At 34.5% G+C, this 25,297-nt stretch overlaps 1 protein-coding gene across 1 annotated transcript in view; it reads left to right on the plus strand.

The window, feature by feature from the left end:
- The first annotated feature begins 789 nt into the window (after positions 1-789).
- LOC131944537 (uncharacterized) overlaps positions 790-25,297 on the plus strand; it is a 219,900-nt gene continuing 195,392 nt past the window's right edge. The window contains exons 1-5 of the mRNA XM_059305211.1: positions 790-901; positions 1,073-1,171; positions 1,339-1,456; positions 2,030-2,167; positions 2,520-2,974. Coding sequence (XP_059161194.1) covers positions 1,073-1,171; positions 1,339-1,456; positions 2,030-2,167; positions 2,520-2,974 — 810 coding nt within the window. The 5' untranslated portion in view covers positions 790-901. The remainder of the gene's footprint in view (positions 902-1,072; positions 1,172-1,338; positions 1,457-2,029; positions 2,168-2,519; positions 2,975-25,297) is intronic.

The raw sequence follows: 25,297 nt of genomic DNA on the forward strand, positions 1-25,297 counted from the left end.
TAGATCAGCAATCGATACATCAATCAATCATTATCTATTTATAGAAAATCAATCCAATAACTGTTCCCATCTTGCTAGAAATACGTCGAGGAAATATAAATAGATGAGTCATGACCCAAACGTCAGTAAAACTTATTTTTTTAATTTCAGGATAGACTATACGGAAAATAATCTTTTTATTCAACACATTTCTGGGTGTTTAATAAATTTATATGTTAATAGCTGTTAACCTATTGGCAAAATTAATATATAGCCGCCAATGGCAGTAATGGTTGCTATGGAAACCACGAAAAGGTGTGAAAACTAACACCGGTTCAACCCTCTATTACTTTGTTTCCGTAAAAATAAATTAAAAGCTGATGAAAAATTTAGATTTCTCGAAACAAACTATACATTTCTACGTTTATTCATTGCGATAGCTCCCCACAGACGGACTTTATTGTCCCAGTTTTAATGTAGATATATTCCTCAAATGTAAAGCAACAATCGGTCTAATTAACGAAAACCATACCACGTTTGCTTAGTTGAGGTTTAATATAAAATGTAAGGCATTAAACAGACTAACATTTATTTACTACAAACAAAAAAATTAAATTCCAAAAATAATTTTAAATGGTAGTGTTATCATATGAATGTATTTATGTTCTGTCGTGGAAAACAAAATTGTAAACTGCTTAACTTAAAGTTGGCTTATTAAATATCTAAACATCTGGCAAGTTTAGGTGTAAATTTAATATCGGAAAAACCCGTTGTTACTTTGCTTTCAAATTATTAGCAAACAAGTCGAGTCGAAACCACAAGTGGTGATTATTATTAAAACTTGATTGAAAGAACACTGAAAGAGCACATTAAAAAATAATTAACCCTTCTATTCCTGCATTATAGAAAACATCACAATAAGGTAAGTAGTAGGTAGATTCTAAAAGCGGGTCAAATAATATTTCATTCTATCGTTCTTGGGGTACAAGATTTGGGACTTTGCTCGACTTTTTAAAACTAAACCAAATACAAGCAGTCGTCTATGTACAATGTTTGGTGATTAACATCAGCCTATATTGTTGATTTTTACCAGATGCGACCATTGTACCAGGTACAAACTATTTCACTGCTTCTAAAACATCTGGACAGTCTGAGAGATGTTATAAATCCGATATTAATCTCGTTAAATCAAGTAAGTCAAACACGGAATTTGTTTTTCTTTTTAAGAGCAACATTAATTCAATTGTTTACATTGTTATTTACACCTCAAATAATTTACTTCACTAATAAAATACTTTAAATTTAAAGTATGGCTACACATTCTTAATGCCACTTAAATGAATTACTCTCTAATTACAGACCATGGTCGAACGCCAATGCTGGCTAAAGGACGATGACAGAAAAACTTTTAAAGAAATGATGCTACAACTGGAGGACACAAATAGTTCAACATTAGAACAGGTGTCGGCGTTGTTAGGTACTAGGTGTAACGTTACTAATTACTTCATGCTTTTTGTTTATAAGTATGCTTTGTTAAAGCCAAAGCTACATGCAGTGTTTGTTCCAGACATTTTTTCATCGGGGGGCATTTGAAATTTTCAGGGGGGGGTGGTGCGGACACTGTAAAAAAAATATTTTCTATATTAATTCCATTTCGTTCGGGGATGAGGTAGACTTTCTTCGGGGGAGGGGAGGTTTAGGAGGGGGGGGTGGGCTGCACCTATGATTTAGTTGAGTCTAATTATATCAGTGTGTAGAATTCGGTGTCACAAAATCATTCTAAACAACATATTTTAAAGTTTATCAAAAACGGTTGAATAAGGTAAAAGAGATTTAAACAATCAAAGTATTATAATGTAAAATTCTGAAAAAAAAGTAATAAGAAACTATCAACATCTTAATGTAGCAAAATACGTACACATAAATTATAATATACGCATTATTATATTTTTTTGGTAACGGAAAGATCATGTTTATTTACGCATTATTATATATTTTGTAGCGTATTAATTGTGTATCTTTACATCATGCACCCACCTGTATGGATCAGAGAGTTCAGGACAGACAGAAGCCAACATTTCCTCCACCAACCCACCAATCACCAACACAAATGTTGTAGCGTCACAACAAGACAACACAGAGGACAAAACATGCAGCAAGTTTGGTGAGGGATATTTCTACTACAGTGGTAGTAACGTTATGTTTTATTTTAGAATTTAGACACTATGCGCCCTGATATTCATTATGATTTTTTAACAATAGTAAAAAGCATCATTATTCGGCTATTTAGATAGCATTATCCATATTGTTTTGTTTCTTTTAGATTACGTATTGTATGCTATAGATTTTAAACATCCCAAAATATTTATAGTAACAATTATATGATTAAAACGCAGCAATAAGATGCAATAAGAATTATAAAACACAAGTAAAACACAAATGATAGGTTGAAAATTAAATTCAATTATACTCTTTTCATCCTTTAATCAATTTATCAATAAACATTGTATTTTAAATCCAACTTTACCGTGTGTATCCAGTGACCATAGAAGAGTTCCAGTGTCTGCTACACAAGCTAGACATCACTGACATGACAACTGGTTCACTAGAAAGAAAATATCTCCAGTTAGAGGAAAATATCAACACAGTCAATGATAAACTCACACGTTTTGAAGGCAAGATAAAATCTCAAGCAAAGAAATCAAAACAACAAGATAGAAGGGTAGAAGAAATAGAGAAAAACTTGGATGTGTCGACAGAAAAAATAGAGGAACAAGCTAACGCGACAAGAAAACTTTCTGATAACATGAGGCAAATGAAGACGTCAACACAAGAAATAAATAAATCTTGCTGTGACAACAAGAAACACCTAGAAGAGTTAAGTGTGATCACTAAAGATCTGGTCAAGAAAACAAATGATAATGAAACTTCTGTCCAAGATATATCAGAAAGTTTGTCTAGAACTGATGAAAAATTAACAAATGGGGAATTAAAGGTAGATATATATATATATTCTTATCTTTAACACGTTCTGTTATGTCCATTCGAAATTAAACCCTTAAAAATAATAGACGATAACTATTACATTATCTCTTAAAGAAAACTTTATTTAGAAAATAGAAAGCTAAGATAGGTAACATTTAAATTATCCCCTTAACTTAATATATAAAACATATGGGCGCACCTATTTCTCTCTCTCTCTCTCTCTTTAACAGTCCGCAGTTTACTTTCCGAGGCTATTACATCAGTACATTCAGCAATATATGGAAAACTTAAAGATACGGACTTTTTAGGAAATATGTATGATGTATTAAATGTATGAATTAAATTTTATTTAAAGACGGAAAATAAAATGAAGGAATGTTGAAATGTAGAAACAGATCTTCGATTATGCAACCGAAAACAGTGTTTATTACTTAGACAAAAAACGACCTAGAGTGCATATTAGTTGCACTAAAACTATTACTGGCAAAAAAGAATATCTTCACTTGAAATAAATAGAAAAATAAAATTAAAAACAATGTAAATAAAAAAGTTTAAACTTCGTAAAGTACAAAGCACTTAGGAAAAATATCAAATTGAATTCTAATATCGAAACTGATAACATTTTCTCAGGCAAAAAAAACTATTTTAAAAACAGTAAAAATATCCTTGAATTGCTTGGTTTTTAAAGGAATCATTTAGGTCATTGATCAGTGTGAGCATTTAGAATGACTAAGTGTAGACTAATAATGTATATAATTTAGTTTTAATTTTTTTCTAAAAGGTAAGATAGCCTATGTTAAATTAAATATGTCGGATTTTAGCTATTTAGTTATTTAACTGATTTGTCACTAATATCGTTCAACGTGGTGTAAAGCACATTACGTTTTGACTAACAACTATTTTAAGAAATATAGTCCTAAAACAAGTAGGCCTATAACATAAAAAAAAATGTAGGCCTATAATTTACGTGTAACAGGTACTGATGGCTAGTAACATTTTAAACACTCACAGCCCAGTAACAACTTAATAAACCCTTATAAATTATAGCCAACCACATAGCCGTAACAACCAAATTACCCCTTTATATCTGTACAGACTGGAGCTATGTGTCAAGTACTGGCAAAAAGATTTTCACAATTTGAGTCTTTACAAAATGTCTTCAGTCAACTGATGAAATTAAGAGAACAAAACGCTGTTCAGGTATTTGATATGTTTATTTTACGTTAGTTCTTTGGGAAAATTCAATTGTAAACTGTACTGAATAACCTGTTTTTTACAATTATTTTTAACTCAGTTATTCTGGTATTTTATCACAACGGTAAATATATTATTTATTTTGGAAATTTAAGAAGACACATTATTTGCAATAGAAATATTTAGTTAATTGGCCATGGTTAATCCAGAATCAAAATCTCGTTAGAAAACGATGTGTTAACCCCTTAATGCCTGAATTATGTTCCAAGCGTGTAAAAAATTATTTGTGCTGATTTTCTCTCATTATGAATTTGAGGTATATAGTTGTTTTTGAATTTGGACTTATTTTGGATGATAATTACGGTATGTCGCGAAAACGCGACATCAGGCACTTATGGACCAAACAGTAATTTAATTTTATTTTAGTCCGGGTCATTTTACTATTTTTGCTGTTACATGTTTCTCTAAATATCCATGCAGAAACAATAAAATATCACAAACTGAACATACGGACATGCAAGGAGATGTAGAATCACTTGCAAAATTCATGAAAACTATACTTTATTAGCTCAGGCATAGAGTTACATAACTCTGCTGCACCTGCTCACTGACTAACTCTTATGAATAGGTATTTTGATGTCTTGCTGTCGTAATTCTACTACACTACAGTAACACACTACATATGGAAGGACTTCCTTCAACGTGTAGAGCCTTAGTTGTCCCCGGTTACGTAATTTTCGTGATCTCTTATTCAAGGTCAACTAATAAAGACGCATATTTCTCATTTGACCTATATTTGCTATACACACAAAGCACGTGAACAAATACTGTCCTAAATGACAGTGTTCAGCCATTGTATATTCGTCCATGCTCAATGCAGCTGCTGTGGGTACTTAGTGTCACTGCTGTGGGTACTCAGTGCCACCGGTGTGGGTACTCACTGCTATTGTTGATGGTACCCTATGTTTCCGATTCGTGCTACGGCTATTGTTCTCGACTGATTCTGATATTGATTACCAATGACAATACTGTAGCTACATATTGCCACTGGTATAGGTACTCAGTGCTGAAAGAGTGGGTACTGAGTGTTGAAGCCATGTGTACTGAGTGCTGAAGCTGTGGCTACTCACTGTTGAAGCTGTGGGTACTCAGTGTTACTGCAGTTGGTTCTTGGTGTAACTGCTGTGGGTACTCAGCGCTGGAGCTGTTGGTAATCGATAACGTTGATGTGGGTACTCAGCCTTAGCAGTAGGTACTCGGTATCACTGATGTGAGTGCTTAGTGCTCAAACTGTAGTTGCTCAGTGTCACTGATGTTGGTACTAAGTGCTGAAGATGTGGGTACTCAATAACACTGCTGTTGGTACTAAATACCAGTATAATGCCACTAATGTGGGTATGCAATAGCACTGCAAAGGGTATGTTTGTCAGTACTCAACCTCACTGTATTTATTACGAGGTGTAGGTCTTTGCGCAGTGTTATTATTGTCAAGGTCACCGTGAAGACCTTTATTTGGTGGTATCCAGGATAGTAGTCCACCACCTCACTTCCTGTTGTCTATTATGTTTTTTATGTTCTCCTAATATTTTACAATACTATTTCAAAGCTAAATTAGTTATATTGTACCCAGCAACATGATCACAACATTCAAGCATCGCTCTCTCTCCATATGCTAATGTCAATGAAACAGGTGAACTCTACTTCACCTACCACATTGACCGTAACGTTCTAAAGTGCACTTTTATATATAGGCGAAGACTATATTGTAAATCCTTTACTTATTTGTAATCATACTTGAATGAATGACAGCTTGGCGATGCATCGTATATCGTTATACCTGCTTGGCACCCAAGTTCCATTTGTTGTCTTATTGCCGGATGTCGCGAAAACGCGACAAACCGTAATTAGCAGATAACTTCCAAAATTATTCTCATATGTGATTTATATTGTTTATATACATAAAAGAATGAATAATAAAGCTATTAGTATTTTTTGTAGAAAAAACGGATCACCTATTTAGTAATAATAATCAATGTAAGTAGGACGAATTCACGAAGTCAAAAAAATTACGATGCGCGTGACTCAGGAGAGTGTGACGTCATAAATTTCGACTTGACAACGTGACCGCTGGTACCTATACAACCGTCTGGATCTACCCAATACACAACGACCGGCAGCAGTAGGATAAATCTACATATGCGCAAATGCTATGCGCTAAATAGGTATGTCGCGAAAACGCGACAGTCGGCGTTAAGGGGTTAAATAAAGTATAATGTTTCTTAGTCAAAAACATTCTTCACTGTCTCTTTCTAACGTATTAACTGTTCCTCTTTTAAAAAGTATAACTTCATAACAATCATTTATTGTAGATGAAAAAAGTAAAATGAACTCAGTTGCTTAGAAGTACTGCTAATATTATTATTGCTTGAATAACTAACGGGTGCATGTTGGTCTTTCAGGAAAAACTACTTTAATAAGAACATTTTATTCTTTGCATGTAAGATCTTTGATAAATATTTATAACATAATATACTTAACTGTACCAAGAGGAAGTGATACTGAGTTTTAGTCCGTGACTGGCTCGGTTGTTGAATCAGGCACTAGCCTTTAAGTTCGTCGTTTGTCTAGGTGTATCTAATAGTGTTACCCCAAACACTAAAATAATTCAACGGGACAGTGTTATTCTTAGTTTTATTCGCTTTTAGAGAAATAAACATCTGTTCCGCCGGGAGAGATTTTTTTATTAATAGAAGAGAATCTTTCCAAAAAGAATTGCACACCGAATGGTCATCAAATAATCCGTGTATAATAGTGCGGAACATTAGTTATTTATAAACAAAGACAGAGGAATCAAGTTAAAATAAATTCTAATGCGTTTGTTTTTTAGAAATTGGAAATAGGGTAAAGTATTACTTCCATTCACCGGAAATTATTCGAAATTGTCAGAAAATAGAAAATGAGATATTTTACTAAAATACAGGAAATTCATTATATCTTACTTAAAGCAGTATACAGATTATAGGCTTTAAAAAAAACACCAAAAGTTTAGTAGGTTCCACTAACATTTACCAGAAATCAAATCACTGACTTGATATAGAATTACATATTCTATACAATACTTATATATGAAATTTCATCAACTTATCTATAACGGTTCTCAAGCTATAGTGTCACAGACAGACATACAGACACACACACACACACAGTCACATAGACAAGATTGCAAAATTAAGTTTTTCCGACTCAGGGAGGTCTAAAACATCGATTTTTGCACGATTACAATACTCCTTTATACTCTGTAGACGAGAAAGTAAAAAAGGTGTAATAATGTGAATAATGCAATAAAAAGAAAATAACTGTATATTCATGTTTATACGTGAGTATATTTATTTAATAGTTTGTCTGCTCCGTTACATGAGGGCATCAGTACTATGTGTAGAACTGTAAAATAGGTATTTTTGTAGAGACCAATCTTAAAAAAAATATTTAAAGACGCTATTTATGTATTGATATATTCATTTGTAGATACACACCTATAATTATATAAGTTCGAAACAAGTATTTATGTTCACGAAAAATTTAAACGTTTCACCTGTTTTGTGACGTCACTGATTTATTTAATTATTATCATGGCGACTAAATTTTCTGATTTTCTGTCGGCTATAGCATCAAAGATAAAATGTCTGTTTGATATTTTTATTAGGTTCAAACACTATAATCAATTTTCCATATGACACGCTTGGCAATTCTTCTAACTTGATAATACAATAAGAGTGGGTCTTTATATTTATTTCATCTACTTTTTCAGTTAACTGAAAAGCTCAATGCATTAGGTGAGTAAATAGGCAAAATATATTTATTTATGTTTTTTACACTAGAGAACTAAATTATGCAGGTAAAAATGTATTATATCACATTTTTGTTTAAATGTACGAATGTGATCATGCGAGTCTTTACACACAAGCATTATAGAGTACCTTAAGCCTTCACTTAACTTGATAAGGTCATATGTTATCAATGAACAAGTGGTAACGTGATCGTCTCTTTATTTTATACAGAAACAAAGTGTTGTCGATCTAGTGTGGCGTTTAGTGCCAGCATAAACCATTATTTTTTTCTAACCACTGGAGATGTCATTATAAAGTTTAGTAAAGTGTTATGTAATACTGGCGGATGTTTTCAACCAACGACTGGAGAGTTTACAGTACCTACAGACGGACTTTACTGTCTCAGTTTTAATGTAGATATACTGGTCAAATGTAAAGCAACAATCGGTCTATATCGCAAACGTTTGTCAGCAAAATCCAAGGCATCAGAAGCACAAGAGCCAACAAAGCCTTCAGATTGTACAGACAAGACCACTGTTCATCATGGTGACAACTACACAGAAGATTATATAACTAGTGTTAGTGTTGCTGATGACGTCACATCTGGGTCGTGTGCAACCGTTCTAGAACTACAACAAGGAAATAAATTGTATTTAAAGGTTTTCCAAGCAAGCAAGGACATAAGATTGTCTGGTCACTCACTATTTAGTTGTTTTCAAATTGTTTCCTAAAATGGTTGCGTCACAGAAAAGTCAGAAGTATAACTTTTAAATGTAACAACATGTAAACAACCTAAGGGAAGTAAATGCAATTTATTTAACGTTGCTCTTTTACCTTGCTATTTTACAAGACTAATAACTGTTTAAAGATAAGGCAAATTAGAAAAGTAATAGGTAAGGATATTAGAAAAAACAAAAAAAATTAATGATTGATGATTCAATGCTGCTAAACCACTACAGCCATTGTGAACGGTGTATGTGGGCAATTCCAGTAAAAATTGTCTATGTGTAATTATAAATTTGTAGCCTATGTGTTACTCCAGTTATTCTATTCCTTATGCTGTATCTATCAGCACATAGTGTATTTTTTTTTTGTAAGTTTTAACTGTAAAATCAACTATGCCCTGGGGTCATTACCTTCTGTAACGCTTGTTAGCTCCAAACGAGAGCTGGGAGGGGAAACACAAAACACACATAATGACAAAAATTGAAGATGGGTCGTATGTTGTAGAGCTAAAACCTGTCAATGAACTTCCCACGAAAGGAAATATATTCTCCATTAGCAAGCGTCCAGACTGTTATTTGTAGTTATACCACCAGATAGCTTTAACAAAGTTATACAATACGAAATTTACTTTTTTTACGTTTTAGTACATTTATTTTTTAAATTTTCTTATGATTCGTGAATAAAGTAAAATAATTTTTTATGAAAATGGTCTTGTGATAATTACTTTTCATTTTTAGTTATTCATTCAAAATGAAGTCGACACTAAATAGGCTAAGACTAAAATATTTGCGTTAAAATTCATCTATTAGCTTGTGATCTCTAAAGCTTAGTCATTCGCCCCTATTTAGTTCGTATGCAACGATAGGTTGCAAAAATCAGCAAACCGTGAAATGAGTTCACCTTCTACCGCCATCTTATCCAGCTATCGCTAGTATTTCCTTTATCGTATTGTCTCCACATTTATTAGAGTATATAGTAATTGGATATAGTAGTTTTTAAATTTAGATGTTTATTTTTTTAACAAGAGATATTCTCACATATCCACGATCTATCATTGTCGAAATTTCTGCTTAAACTGACATGGACAGTGAGCTAAATTAATATTCCAATATTTTCGGAGCCACGAACTATTATATTAGCCACGTTCTCTGTGATATACAAAAAAAAAGCCATTACAAATAAAGCAAGTTATTGTTTTCCACGACTTGATGTATTAGTTATATATGCATTTTTATTATATAACAATTTCTCTTTAGTAGCCGGGGCTTGACACAACTTGTCAGGTCAGTTTGTTTTTCTTTATTCCACGTTTTGCTATGGTGTACTCTAAATTCTCCACTCACTAAATCTGGATCGAATTTATTAAATGTTAGTATTGACGTTGTCGTTAGCTTACATTTAATAGGATTGAAGGTGTGAAAAGTATGAATAGCTGTACAAGCTAGGATACAATTAGATCACGGGTTTTTTTAATAGGGTTTTTTTTTTAACATGGAATATGGAATAACTTGGCGCAGTGAGTGTTGTAATTTCTAATAGGTTTCAAACAAGATCTAAATATGAATATTTATTCATTCGATACTTTGTGCTACATAAATATAGTAGTTACAATTTTTACCAATAAGACTTCTGTGTACTACGACAAACAATCTTTAAAAATACATTGTGATTAGTCTCAGGAAACATATTGCATGAAACCCCTAGGTAAATATTTTGCAAAATAAGAAAACAAAAAAATCCCACTATTTAGTAATTTCAACACAGATTTTCAGGCACTTACCTTCTGTACATCTAGCTAATTTTTTTGCATGCACGTAGGTAAATGGCTAGGCCGTATGGAAAAACTGTCGGTTCGACTCAAAGCCCTCCAAAATGGCTAAAAATGACCGCGATTAAAATTCTCCTTGCATGAGATACATATAAATACATTTAAAACGATCCCCCTAATATTTTGTGAGGTCGCAGACCGATCCTGGAGGGTAACAAAAAAGCATTATTTCCCTCGGAAATACCCCTTAGATTTGTTTAGATACCGTATTTTCTTATATAAACAATAACGTCATTTGGTATATGTACAGGGGAGGTAGCTTTTTAAAGTAATAATTAAAAAAAATGATTTTACTATGTTAAAGAAAACAAAAATCACAAAGTATAGCATTCGTTTAAATACATATTTCGTTATGAATTAAGTCATGTATTGTAATGAAATTGTAAAAAATTAATTGCCAAAGTAAATTTAATATCTGTATGGCTTATTTATTCTATTAAGAAAGCCTTTGCAGTTCTAATAACCTTGCGAGTAATAATTTTGCAAATACTTTACCACAGATGGCATGACAAAACATTACTCTGACTGTTTAAACAAGTGCCCTAAGCACGTTTAATTGCACATTTGCATTTTCAGGTTGGTTGTTTTATTTTTATTTTATTTAAACGATTTGTATTAGATCTATGTATAAGTAAACAACCATCTTAAATGAATGAAAGTCGGCTACAAGTAAGAAAGAAATATTACTATTGTAAATCTGTAAAATAATTCAATTTCCTCATTATTTATGGTCTCTTCACACCACAGCCCACCTTAGAAGATTTTTTTTTCTCAAAAAGCATTTACAAAATTAAATCATGAAATGAAGGGTTAATCTTAGTCGACCCGCGGCGTGGCATAAGCCGCTATTTAATGACCGAAGAGTTCCTGATAGGGAATTGTCTGAGAGTAAAAGTGAAAGACAAATTTGAATCTGATGGAGTCAGTGATATCCGGGGAATAAGGACAGTTTGTGGGGTAGCAGCTGCGATAGTTTTACACTCCAGTACGTTGCGGTGAATGTGTGTTACAATCAGTCTAGTGCCATTACACAGACCGCTTGCTGGCGTGAGGTTTCTTAAAAGCATGACGACTGAACCAATTCTACGGGGAAGGAAAGTTCATCTGCGGGATGGTCTGTGACGATGGAGACAACGCTGGTCAAAGTTACTTCGTCGGTTGGGTTAAGTTTCAATACTTGTTCATTCAGGTGCAAGGAGTCTTCGTTCTTGACACTTAATATAGCTCACGTACTGAGTTGTTCCGAAGTGACAGTTGAGAAGTCGAGGTCGTCATATAGTTGATGAACGGGATCAGAATGGACAGGAAAAGAATGTGACGGTAAAGTTACAGGTGTTCAAAATTGTGCCGTCTCCAACTTCAAGAAGCCATTTTGCAAAATGCTGTTCGTCAGGAAGAGCTCTCATATTTGTCGTCAGTGTAAGTACATGCATGTGACGCCACAAAGGTTGCTTGTTAATGCAACTGGCGACAGTGTAAGTACATGCATGTGACGCCACAAAAGTTGCTTGTTAATGCAACTGGCGAATGTGAGTGCTCGGGAGCCACGCGGAATGACGGGGAGTATTTGTCGGAAATCTCCACCCAAGAGTTTTGTTTTACATCCAAAAGGGTGTGTCTCACCTGTGAGATCACGTAACAAACTGTCGACTGCCTGAAATGCGTATGCATGTGTCATTGGCACCGCGTCCCATATAATCAATTTAGATTGCAGAATATGTTGCGCGTGTTGCGAGATAGGTTTGATAGTGCAAGTGGAAGTAATAGTGAGTTACGACGGGATTTTAAATACCGAATGTGCAGTACGTCCACCCGGTATCAATGTTGCAGCTATTCCTGTAGATGCAACGTTTATAGGAAAGTCTCCTCTGGTTCTTATGGTATAAATCAGGGTTTTATAGACAAAGGTTTTCCGTGTTCCTGCGAGACCATCTAAGAGGAAGCAGGTTAGTCGCGGATGGGAGTCTGTGTATGCAGCATACAAAACAGTGTCAACAGCGTGCTTTTGTTCTGTGTTGAGTTTGTCGTAGTGTTCTATAGCGTGGGAGTGTTCAGCCTGAGCATCAAAGACGGAAGATGAATGACACATCGTAAGAATGTCAGTGAGGGGTAGGTGTAATTTGTGCAGGTTGAGGCCATGTGGTTGAAGCATGTCATTTATTTCTGCTAGAGCATGCATGCAAGCGGTGCGTGTGGATCATGTTCTGAGAGTCCTCAAAAAGGTAGAGTTTATGCGTGTCCCAAAGATGGTTCGTCGAGGAAACAGATCAAAACGAAACGTTGTCGCAAAAACACTGGCATTTATATCTCAGATGCCTCTATAAGTGTATCGTCTTTAAGAAGACCCAATAGTTAGCACGCCTCTTTGAAAGGTTTACATTCCACGCCGTTGACAGTTCGTAGATGCTTGAAACTTGTGATGCTTACGGAACGGGTAAGGAGAAGCCTGAGGTAAAAACGTTCGATGTCGTGAATGGCCACAACAGGCATTATACCGATCTATTTTGCGCCTCCTCTAATTCTCTTTTGCAATTTTTCCGAGGATTGTTATCTTTCTATAAACACTCTGGAAATGTGATAACTTGCAAACCGCTTTATACGAATTAAATCGCTATTAGAACTTTTGTACTTAATTTTTTGTATCCTTAGCTTTTGTTTGTGTAAATACATATTGGTGTGTACAACAAAGTCGCACCAATTGATCAACTTAAGATAGTTATTACGATACACACCATTTGAAGTCATAAGGTTAAACTAGAGACAATGAGAAACAAACTGTTATATCAAAACAATATCAGAAACAACAGACCACAGATAAGAATAACTGACTAAAATATCAGAAATCAAACACGCATCACTAACAAAAGACCACAATATTAGGCCATATTAAAAGACATCAACAAGAAAACCACGCAAGTGAATGACTATTAGAGTAATTTATATTCTCCAATACACGTTGGCCCGTAAAAATAAAATGAAACGGTTGTAAATAGTATAGATAAGAGCAAATCAAATACAGCAAACGGAACCACCCAGTTTTAGTCAGGCCCATAAATGTCAGCCACTTAAGAATGGCAATCCATTAAATAGTCAACAATAGTCTGATAACAGTGTTAGATAAGATATTATGTTGATATTTTTAGCTATAAAAAAATCCACAAGGCGCCATTTGATCAATGTGTCGTCTTCCTGCAAGCAATCATAAAATGTTTTACAGCTCTGTGATGTGCTATAAAGTTTATGACTTTGTATATTCTGTAGTAAATCCTTGAAATTGTGTTGAAAACATGTATAGTGACTATTACAGATACTTCATGGAAGTAGCTCGTGTTTATTTGTGTACCTTCGATAGAATTTATGTTTTATTTCTCTTACGTTACCGTCAGATTAGAACTAGTGGTAAACTGGATTTTAAGTTAGCTCTAACTCAAACATGTTAACCAATGGTGTAGGCAGGGGGTGTTAGGGTGGGGTTATAACCTCCCAATACACTCCTGTGTAAAATAAATGTTATTGCCTTAATGCAACTGTAACTTATTTAAATCAATTTCTAAATTAGTAAATGTATATAATTTTATATGTTTGTTTAGGACAGCTAAAAAGCTGACTTTTTGGTCACTCAGAGTTGGTTATCCCCCCCCACCACCTCACCACCAGAACGCGAAAGGCCGTAATTGTGTAGAGCGACATAAGTGTCACACCAAGTATCCGCTGGGTAAGGTAATAGACTAAAAGTAGACTTAAAGTAACCGGGAAGTGGTGAGTGAAGTTGTCCCCCCCCCCCCATTCTCCATCTCATACTGATCTGTTAAGTACATTTGGGAAACATTGTAATTAGGTACCCAAAGTACCATGCAGCCAGACCAACAAAAAACATGAGCTGTAGTGTTAAGATAGGCAAACCTTCAAACATCTTCCATGACTTATCGCCCCTATTTAAATAGTCTAATAATTTCAATAGATTTGTACATGGTAAGCTAGCCGCTTTTAATTTTTAGCGAGTTTATTCTGTAAAAGTAAAAATTAAATATATTTTCAAGGCAAGCTGGAGAGCTTCACTTCTACCCTTACAGTAGTTTACATTCTTGCTTCAATCTAGTCAAAATATATTTATTTTACTCCAACCTTTACAACTATTGTCTTGATTCATTCCAAAACAATACTTCATTCACTCCACTCGATAGTATGATTAATTCGCTCCACTCCACCCGCACGCTATGCGTTATCTGTACATGAAATACTTAAACTCGACAGGAGATATCATTAAATGACGTCACATAATTTATGTTGATTTCATCAATAAAGACTTATAACCCTGTAGATAAAATAACACGTTCTCTAGTTACCGTTACATTTTTCTTCCACTTGCAACTGTCGCTTGCAACGGTTACTATTAAAGATGAATTTTTGGTGAGTGTTTAAAATTAATTCTGTTAAAATTATAATTAAAAACTTATGATAAAGACATAGCTATTATCTAGCTACAAATGATTTGGTATTGTCTTACATATTGTTAAAAATATGTTACGACTCATGTTATATTTTGAACATATGTTTAAAATATTCAGTCATGCATCTGCATAATCATTAAAGTCTACATTATACTAAATATACTAAAATTTATCATTCTTTTAATTTGTTGTAGAATATTATTGATTGTAGCGAAAATGATAACAAAATATTATTTTAATGTAATTAGAGTCAATTTCAAATAACGTAACAAACATTATGATATCATACTTGAAACGAAGAAGCAATTTTAAAAAAAAATATTGAGGCTTTTCAAAATTTACCAAAATATAACATGTTTAATTAATTTCCATCGGGGTTTTTCGTAATGTATTTGCAAAATGATAAGGTATGGTCTAAATTTATGGTAGTCTACAATACATCTCTTTGCTCAATTCGCTTCACATTTTCGTTTTGTATATATATATATACATATATATATATATATATATATATATATATATATATATATATATATATATATATATATATATATATATATATTCATTTAAAATAAACGTATGTTGCAAGGATAAATTCATTTTTTAAAAAATCATTTTAATACAATTTTGAACCTGGCCGCTCATTGGGAAGATAAAGTAGAGTTTACCTGTTTCTATAACCTTAGCCTAAGAGATGATTGTATAGTCAGCACTAAGCCCAGCTGCCTTTACTTTCCTTAACGTCAGCATGCTATAAATCTGACCTTCGTAAAGTTATACAGAAAACATACATATTTTAAAATAGAAGTTTAATTAAATGTGAACAGTGTAGGCACTTCATTTCTTTGATCTTAGTTTTGTGGGGCCGTTTAGTCCACATAACCAACGAGAAATCCCAGGGCATGTTATTAGCTCGAGATTACAATGATCACCCCTCTGCGACGGCCCAGTATTCAAGGGCGTTTCGGGGCTCTAGAGAGCCACCGATTACATATTTTTGATATAGTAGTGAGACTTATGCCAAATGTAGTATGCACTTTTAAACGACTGTAGGGACAAAACTGCTCATATGTGATGCACTCCGGATGACATTGTTGTCGGTTGATTCAATTTGTAACTAAAATCCCCTGTGCATGACATACAATAAGCGGATCCAAGGTGCAAAAATAGGCACTGAGGATCTCGGGGCGCAAAATAACATATTTCCGTGGGGCGTCACAACTCCAATAAGTAAACGAATGTTAGGCCTATGACAGAAAGCTTTGCGGGGCTGTATTCAACAGCTTCCCAACTTTTCAGAGCGATCGGATGAACGATGTAGTAATGCCTAAAAGACACAAACATGCTTTTTATATGTACTACTGTATGTGGCCAGCTTACGAGGGACGAATAACCTTCTGATTTAGTGGGGGGGGGGGGGAGGGGCATCCACAAATGACCTCAAACTTTTTTAGCGACTTACAAAAGCCAGTCCCTCACCCCCCCCCCCCCCCCCCCCAAAGTAAAAAAAAACATGACGTCATTTATTAATAGTAATTGACTATAAGTAAACTTCAATAAAATCATTTACTAATATATAAACTGTTCGAAACAAAATAACACTAGCATTCCTTAGGTCCGTAATTAACAAAGGCATCTCACATGCTGACTAAAAAACTTCTACATTGGTCCGAATACATAAGGGTATCACATTACGTGTTTCTCAAATTTACATACAGTATCTTATGGGCTTTGTGGTGGAGGAAGGGGATTGGGGCGGGTGGGGTTCTCACTCAAATACTCGCATCGCCAGTCAACTCAAGTCAAGCTAATGCCATGCGACATCCCTACTCTTTCTTGCACTAATGTCTTCCTATTGAATCACAGCCTGTTCAGGTGTATGATAACTCACTAACATCAACCGTGGTCTCAGTTGTAACAATCAACAATGACGAACTTTGACGTTTTAGTATTTTAATAAAGCGAGAGTAGCCCGGTCCCATAGGCCTATCTAAAACTGGAGACTTTTTAAAAGGACATCGCAAATAGCTATTATTAATACAAAATTGGACAAAGTATCAAAAAGTGCAACAGACCCATCATTACAAAAAAGTAAGGATTTTGGTGATTATGTAATGAGCAGATTCCCTTAAAGAGAATACTAATGAAATTTTGACTTAACCAAGCTCTTGATAACAATGCCTACAGATAAATATAAAGTTAACAAATATATTAGTTGGTCGAATTTAGAGAAGGGGAGACAGTTTGAGAAATGCGGGAAAGAGCTTTAATGAGAAAACATTTTGTAGGTGTTTTAAATACTATTTTTTTACGGTATTAATTAAAAAATAATATTTTTTTTTAAAACTTACAAGTTCTCTACGAAAAGTTTTATATCCGTCATGTTATTGTATTTGGCATCACTGTAAAGCTGGATTTCTCATGTATTTGATAATCGCATTTTCAATCGCCACGGAAAAACCCAAAGCTTACAATCGGCTTTACAATTAACAAAGATTTTTTTCGTGACGTACTTTTCCTTACATTTTTCTGTTTTTCCTAAGTTTGAGTTTTTTAACACTAAAAAGAAAAAAAAATGGTATTGCCCACCATATTTTCAGTCATTGTTCTTCATGCAAAACTAAAACCCATGTCACGAGAAAATTATTATAGGTCGTTCTTTGTTAGGTCTAGTGCACCTCTTCTCACAGAACCCATATTACATAGATGTCAATGTTAAAATGCATTGAATATGTATATATATATATATATATATATATATATATATATATATATATATATATATACGTATGGCATAAATAAATAATTAATACCACTGACCTTATTATTTTACTGAATCATAGTAGACGATTCATCAACTAAAAATCTTTACATGACCACAATAAGGTGTCTAGTAAGAAAAAAGATAAATTACATGACCACAACGGTATGTCCAGTGATGTAAAGAATAATCTAGATAATCATAACAGTATGGCAAGTCAAAAAAAAATATTTTACAGGTAATATTATGTTTGAAAATATTTAATTGTTCGATGCACATGGAGTCCTTGTGTAGAGAAATTTTGCAATTTTATTTTTGTATTACTTTATTGTGATAATTGTGACAGTTAAATAAAGTTTATGGTTATTATGTGTTATGACATTAAAAATTAACAAATTATGAAATGCTTACTATAATAACATTGTTTTGTGTACCTGCACAGGTACGCATGAGGTACAAGAATGTCTTGAAGGTCAAGGTGAGGCAGATTTACACACACACCTGGCAAACTGCAAGAAAAATCCAGGCCATGATGGGTTTATGCCTATAAAATACCTTTCATTTGGGGAGAGTGACCAGTTTGATCTCATAAAAGCCCTAGCTGACCTAACAGTAAGGATAGCTGTTAAGTTCACTAGTCCAGACAGACCAGAGTTTGTACCAGGCACTAAAGATCCATATCCTTGCTACAACACCAGGGGACAAAAATATCTACGGACTGGGACTGGGAGGGTTGTGGAGGTTGTCAGGTACACAGAGGGGATGGACAATACATACAGGACCTACAGAACTTGTCCATGTCCTGAATGTGACCACTCGGACACACCCAGTAAAGTGTGGTGGGAGGTTGTTGTGAGGACAGCCAGACATGTGGTTTTTGATTCAAGTGAGGCGAGCCAGTCCAGCTGTAGGTTGTGGTTTGATGATGAGAAAAGTCCAATGGTCAATATTGATGGGTGGAAGGTGCGTGGTTCAGACACTGGGGGAGACACGTGTGTGTTGTATTGTGCGACACATGACGTAGATGTAGGTGAGAAACTGGAAAAAACGTTAAGGCAATTTGATAGCCTACGCAAGGAAGTAAGTGACAAATACGAGAGATGTAGATATGTGGACAAGCTGACCATTATAGTGTCACATCCTCATGGCTGTTCTAAGCAGGTCTCTGTAGGTCAGTGGGTAGACAGGCAGAAGGTGGGTGGATGGACCAGGTACACGTACACAACGTGTATCTGTCCAGGTAGCAGTGGAGCTCTGGTGTATCGACTGCGGTGTGCTTGGTCTGGCCACCCCCACAGTGGCGCTAACTCTAACCTTAACTCTCAGGGACTAAATTATAGTGGGGCGTGGTATGAATGAGACTTGTATTTGCCATGTCTTTTCTAGATTGTAAAAAAACCCACAGCGCATGTTGTTTGTCCGCTCTTAAAATATTTCGCAACATAATATTGTTAACATTTGATCATCAATAAAAATAATTTAATTAATTGTATGGTTATCTTTTCAGAAAAAGTATCGGAATGATGTGCACAAGTTTTTGTTAATAGGAAGTGAAAGAGAAAAACGATGTGTTTAATTTTTGTGTAGATATAAATGTAATTAAACAATTTTACACTAACTTTTTACTTTCTCGTATACGGGTGATGGCAACTCTGGAGATAGACATGATTTTTTATTCATTTTTAATTATTTAAAGTTTTTAAAATATATAAAAAAAGAATTGCGCACTAAGTAAATGGTAAATAATATGTGTATAATAGTGCGGAATATTATTAGCGCTTGCAAAATTCATCAGTATTTTTTGAGATACCGGTCAAAAGGCAAAGTCATTGGGGTCTTGTGATTTTGTTAACTGAGCTATATATTGATGCTAGTTTACCTACTCGTTGACATCAAGGCTAAATATGAAAACTTTCCGGACTAAATGTCGACAACAACGGTGAGAAATTTTTTCTTAGAGTGGATACATCTTGATAAAGGACGAGCTAGATGGTCTCTTCGTCAGATATTTATTTGACGGGGGAGGGGATGTGGGGGGTTTAAACCATGTAGGTGAGGCAAACTCTAAACCCTTAACAAAGTGGATGGGGTTTGAAACTGGATATTAATTAATTGAATAGAGGAGTACTTAAACAGCTGACTGACGGGATTGTGTCTTAGATATGTAAATAGAAATCTCGCTGAAGACAGGGTGGTGTAAAAACAACTGCCTGTAACAAAAACTGACGGTAACAACCACTGACTGTAACAACCACTGAATATAACAACCACTGAATATAACAACCACTGACTGTAACAACCACTGGATGTAACAACCACTGAATATAACAACCACTGACTGTAACAACCACTGACTGTAACAACCACTGAATATAACAACCACTGACTGTAACAACACAACCACTGGATGTAACATCCACTGACTGTAACAACCACTGACTGTAACAACCACTGACTGTAACAACCACTGACCTTAACAACCACTGACTGTAACAACACAACCACTGGATGTAACATCCACTGACTGTAACAACCACGGACTGTAACAATACTTTCAAATGTCCCGTCACTACGACTACAGATGTATCCAGCTCCACATAAAACCATGACTTTCTTTAAGCAACGTTCTTGACTTTGTTAAAGTCACGCTTGCTGCATGTGTTTACCTACTGTTTATCTAATTGTATGACATACCTGAATTGCGTAATATTACACAGGTACAGTTAAACTCTAGTCACAGAAAATCTTATCGAAATGCACGTGTAATCAAATAATATATTAATTAAGGGGATATGCTATGTTTTTTTCTATTTTTTACAGTTTAAGATCTAAAGCCTTTTGAATACTTTTATCATATTTGGCATATAAAAGTAAGTTTTAAACAGCAAAAAAAAAGGTCGAAAACGATTTTGGTTGTCATGGAAACCCAAAAAACCTCCGCCATTTTGAATTTTTCAGTACTTTTAAAAATACTAAGGCTTTTTTATTTATGCCCCTATAGCAATCAAATTTAAACTGCTTATATTTCAGTATATATTAAAACTTTTGTCACGACAACTTTTTGAAATAATTACTAGTAAGAATTTTACAAGGTCTAAAAAATCGTACCCTTTTTAGTATTCAAAAGTTTCAAAATGTGCATATTAATTACCAAATACTTTTTTTCTATGAAAGCAATCACAATTCCCTCGTGACAAAAGTTGTATTTTTGCACGAAGAACAACTTCTGAAAATATGTTTAACATTGTTTAATAAATAAAAAAGTAGTAGGCTTTTTAGTGTTAAAAACATGCGAACTGAGAAAAACAGCCAAAAGTGTCAGGAAAGTACCATATCTGTGTGAACTGCAAAGCCGATTGTAAGCATTGGGTGTTTCCGAGATCTAGGAAATTAAGTTTATTAGATACATGAGAAATCCAGCTTTCCATTGATGTCAAATACAATATAATGACGGATATAAAACTTTTCATAGAGAGCTTGTAAGATTGGGAAAAATTGATTATTTTTTAATTAATAGTGTCATAAAAATCGTAATTCAAACACATAAAATATTTTTTTTCTCTTTAAAGTTATTATTTTCTTTATACAAAAATGGACAAAGTATCCAAAAGTGCAAGAAACCCATCATGACGAAAAACAAGAAATTTTGTGATTTTTTTTCGCGCATATCCCCTTAATTAATTAATTAATGTACACAATATGTCTGTGTGTATGAGTGTAATATATATATAGAGAGTGTGTGTGTGTGTAAGTGTGGGTGTTGTAGGATTGTATGCGGAAGTGTGCCAGAGTGTGGGATTATATATGTTCTAACGTAAGAATGTGTGTATGCTTCCTTCACTACCCAAAAGAGTAGAGTATATATTCTGCTACATGGACAATATGGAAAGGTGAAACATACTAAACACACACGGGAAGGTGATGGACATGTGAAACATACTAAACACACAGGGCAGGTAATTAATTATTGACCTGATCAGTAAAGTTGCATGCAATTCAATTATAAACGGATATGAACAAGCTATTGAACAAATTAATAATTAAATACACGCTTGTCTGTTATAAAGTATGGTTTGATAGTAAAATATAATTATATCACATAAATACATAACTAAATACATAATTAAATTTACTAACTTAAGAAGGGGATCTATTTTTATTAGTATAGCCCTAAGACCATTTTATGTTCAGTTGGTGCGAAATAGCTTACAAACGTTTTACTAACAAGCTTTTATGTAATAATGCACAAGTATTTTACTGAATGTCGTAATTGAGTCTTCTGCCTACCCCCTACCCCCCTTTATTAATATAGTTACAACATTTCAATTTTGTAAACTTGTTATAGAAATCTAAATTTCATTTCACTGAACGTGGCATCGCCCATTTGTTGCCAAAAGATGCTTGTCAAATTTGTGGCTCCCCATAAGCCATTCAGGTTAGAATTACGACACCAGTTATACCACCACGCCCCGTGGAATAGTGATGCACATGAACCATACGACTGGTCGTTGTCCCGATCAAAGGTTGAAAACATCATACCGTTGTGGTATCTTAGTGCATCATACACATTTCCTGTAAAGCCACCAACATGTAGCCTGTAGCCGTCTGACTCGCTAGAAATGTTGAAGCTGGAATACTTTGCAAAATATGTTTGTCCATTGAAGATCATATCCACTCTCAGTTCTGTTTTGTTTTTAGACGTTAAGAGATAAATGTTCTCATTGCCCAAGTAAAAATCACCTGAACTAAAATCACCAAAACCGTTTTTGTATTCCGTCCAGTTCCTATAAAAATCTACAGTTCCAGAAACACGTCTTTGGAAAATGGTCCATCCTCCACCGTCTGTCACTGTGTCACACATGACCTGAAGTCCAGAGACTAGGGTCACGACAAGTCGAGGGACATTGCTGGATACTTCATTGCATGAATTATACGTCTTCACTGAATGAAAATAAACAAAAGTCTTCTTAATATACATTGTTATGTATATTTATATTTTCTTTTATATAAAACTTGTCCTTAAAAAAATAGCAGACTTAATAAAATTTAATTATTTATAATACTTTTGATATTCTGTCCCTGTGTCTACGAGAGACTCTGTGTGAAAGTAAATTGGAAGTTATTTGCTTTATTTCTAGTACTAGCTTTCGATAATAATATTTTTGAAAGCGACATGGAAATATATATATATATATATATATATATATATATATATATATATATATATATATATATATATATATATATATATATATATATGTAACTAGTATAGTTACAAAAAACAACGTAATAGTGTCTGTCAACAAGGACATGTTCAAGGCCAGAACTGAACTTAGTTATTTATAGTTATGATGCATATGCAACTGATATAGCTGATGGGACTATTATATAATTTGACTTGTGAACTTGAAGACAAATTGACAAGTTATTAATAGAAACGATGCAATAGTTGGTACCCAAGTAGAAAAGTTTGACCTTGATAGACATTGTTGTCAACACTGGATGTACATCTGGGTGTGACTCTGTGTGTATATAAAAGCGAGACTTTTGGGTATGAGGAGAGCCAGTCAGAAGATGTAGAGCGAGACAGATGTATGCAGAAACGTAGAGATCGAAGATATTAGCTGAGAGACAGAAGATGTGAGATACAGAAGATGGAATGATCGGGCGCTGGAATGAAGAGAGATGTAGAATGGACTGAATGCAGAGACAAGTGTTAGTAGATTGAGATATGGAGTGATACGGTGTGTGGGCCCTTGACAGCGGAGGTCTGTTGAGATTCACCTAACTATCTGAACTGTGATTATTCATGAATAAATAAAGTGAAGTAATATTGAACCTGCGGGCAGAGTGTGCTTCTTTATATCAGGTGGGCGGATCGGCACCAAATGAGGTGTCCTCGGCCTAGAGGTGGGATTTCCTAAGCCGTTGACGAAAACCCACAGACAGGAGGTTGTACACGCCTCTGTCGAATTTGGGTGAAGTGAGGAAGGGGTCGCACAAGAACTAACAAAGAATGACACACATGCTGCTGGCCACTACTACTACTTGGCCACATTTGGCGCTGCGAGCAGGTCGAATTCAACAAGACCAGCATTAAATGGCATTCATTGTGATCCGATGCACTATGAAGCGACGGGTGCGTCGGACACAGGTTTAGTGCACCTCTAGTAAAGGAGTGGAGAGACCAGAGACTTAGTTCGAATAGGCCTAACTACGACTGCATGAAAAGTGACGTCACGTTGTATATTTCAAGCTCCGTGAAAAGATGCGTATCGTGTGTAGTCCAGAAATGGGAGTGCCAATAAACAGTATTCGATTACACGGAACTTTTTGACTGTTACAGGGAATAATTTCTATTTATAGATAGATTCGCCCAAGACACACTGAGAACTGTGTATTGAAGGTACTGTTGATGATTCTATGATTCTTTACATTATTCAATGACAGTGTTTGTGATTGTTAACATTCGGACTGTGTGTTTTTATGATTTTCTTTCAAAATCTGAAATCTAGAACTGTTGTGAAAAGGCAGTCATGGGGGCCAAGTACAAGACAAGATTTGGTTAATTAATTAGTTAGTTAATGTGAACTTTGTGTTTCAGTGTTAAGGTAAGATAGCTTTGGAACTTAGCTATGATTGTTAGCTGATATTTTAGAATGTTTAGAAATTGAAAAATAGGTATGTTGTGATTGTATCTGAGGAATATGATGTAGACACATTTAGTATTTCGAAATAGGAATAACTGTCAAAAAGGCATTAATGTGACGATTTTGAAATTAAGTAGAACAGTAACTTTTAATGTTTTTGCGTTTCGCATTAGTGGAGTGGACCTGCCAAACATTGTTGATTACATTGTGGGCCTGTGACAATGTATGTCTGAACTGTGATTATTCATGAATAAATAAAGAGAAGTAATATTGAACCTGTGGGCAGAGTGTGCTTCTTTATATCAGGTGGGTGGATCGGCACCAAATGAGGTGTCCTCGGCCTAGAGGTGGGATTTCCTAAGCCACGGGAGAATACCTACAGACAGGAGGTTGTACACGCCTCTGTCGCATTTGGGTGCCATGAGGAAGGGGTCACACAAGACCTAACAAAGAACGACACACATGCTGCCGCCGCTACTACCCTTGGTCACACACACACACACACACACACATATATATATATATATATATATATATATATATATATATATATATATATATATATATATATATATATGTATATATATATATATATATATATATATATATATATATATATATATAAATATATATATATATAAATATATATATTGCCGTACGACCCGCCGCCTTCTGTTATTTTGTGAGGTTCTAAACCAACAAAAAAGTTTAAGCCCGTCTGAGAAATCCCTTAGGGCCTATAGATTTGTCCAGATGCCGTATTTCTTACATAAGCATAATACTTTTTTGTGTAAAAAAGCAGACAAAGACTACGGTTTTCACTTTGTGAACAAGGAAGGAAACTTTCCTAAGTAATATTTGTTTTAATTAACTGTATTCTATTTTCATCAAAAATA

The sequence above is a fragment of the Physella acuta genome, unplaced genomic scaffold, assembly GCF_028476545.2.
Source record: "Physella acuta isolate Inbredline_101_S28 unplaced genomic scaffold, ASM2847654v3 ptg000496l, whole genome shotgun sequence".
NCBI lineage: Eukaryota > Metazoa > Mollusca > Gastropoda > Physidae > Physella > Physella acuta.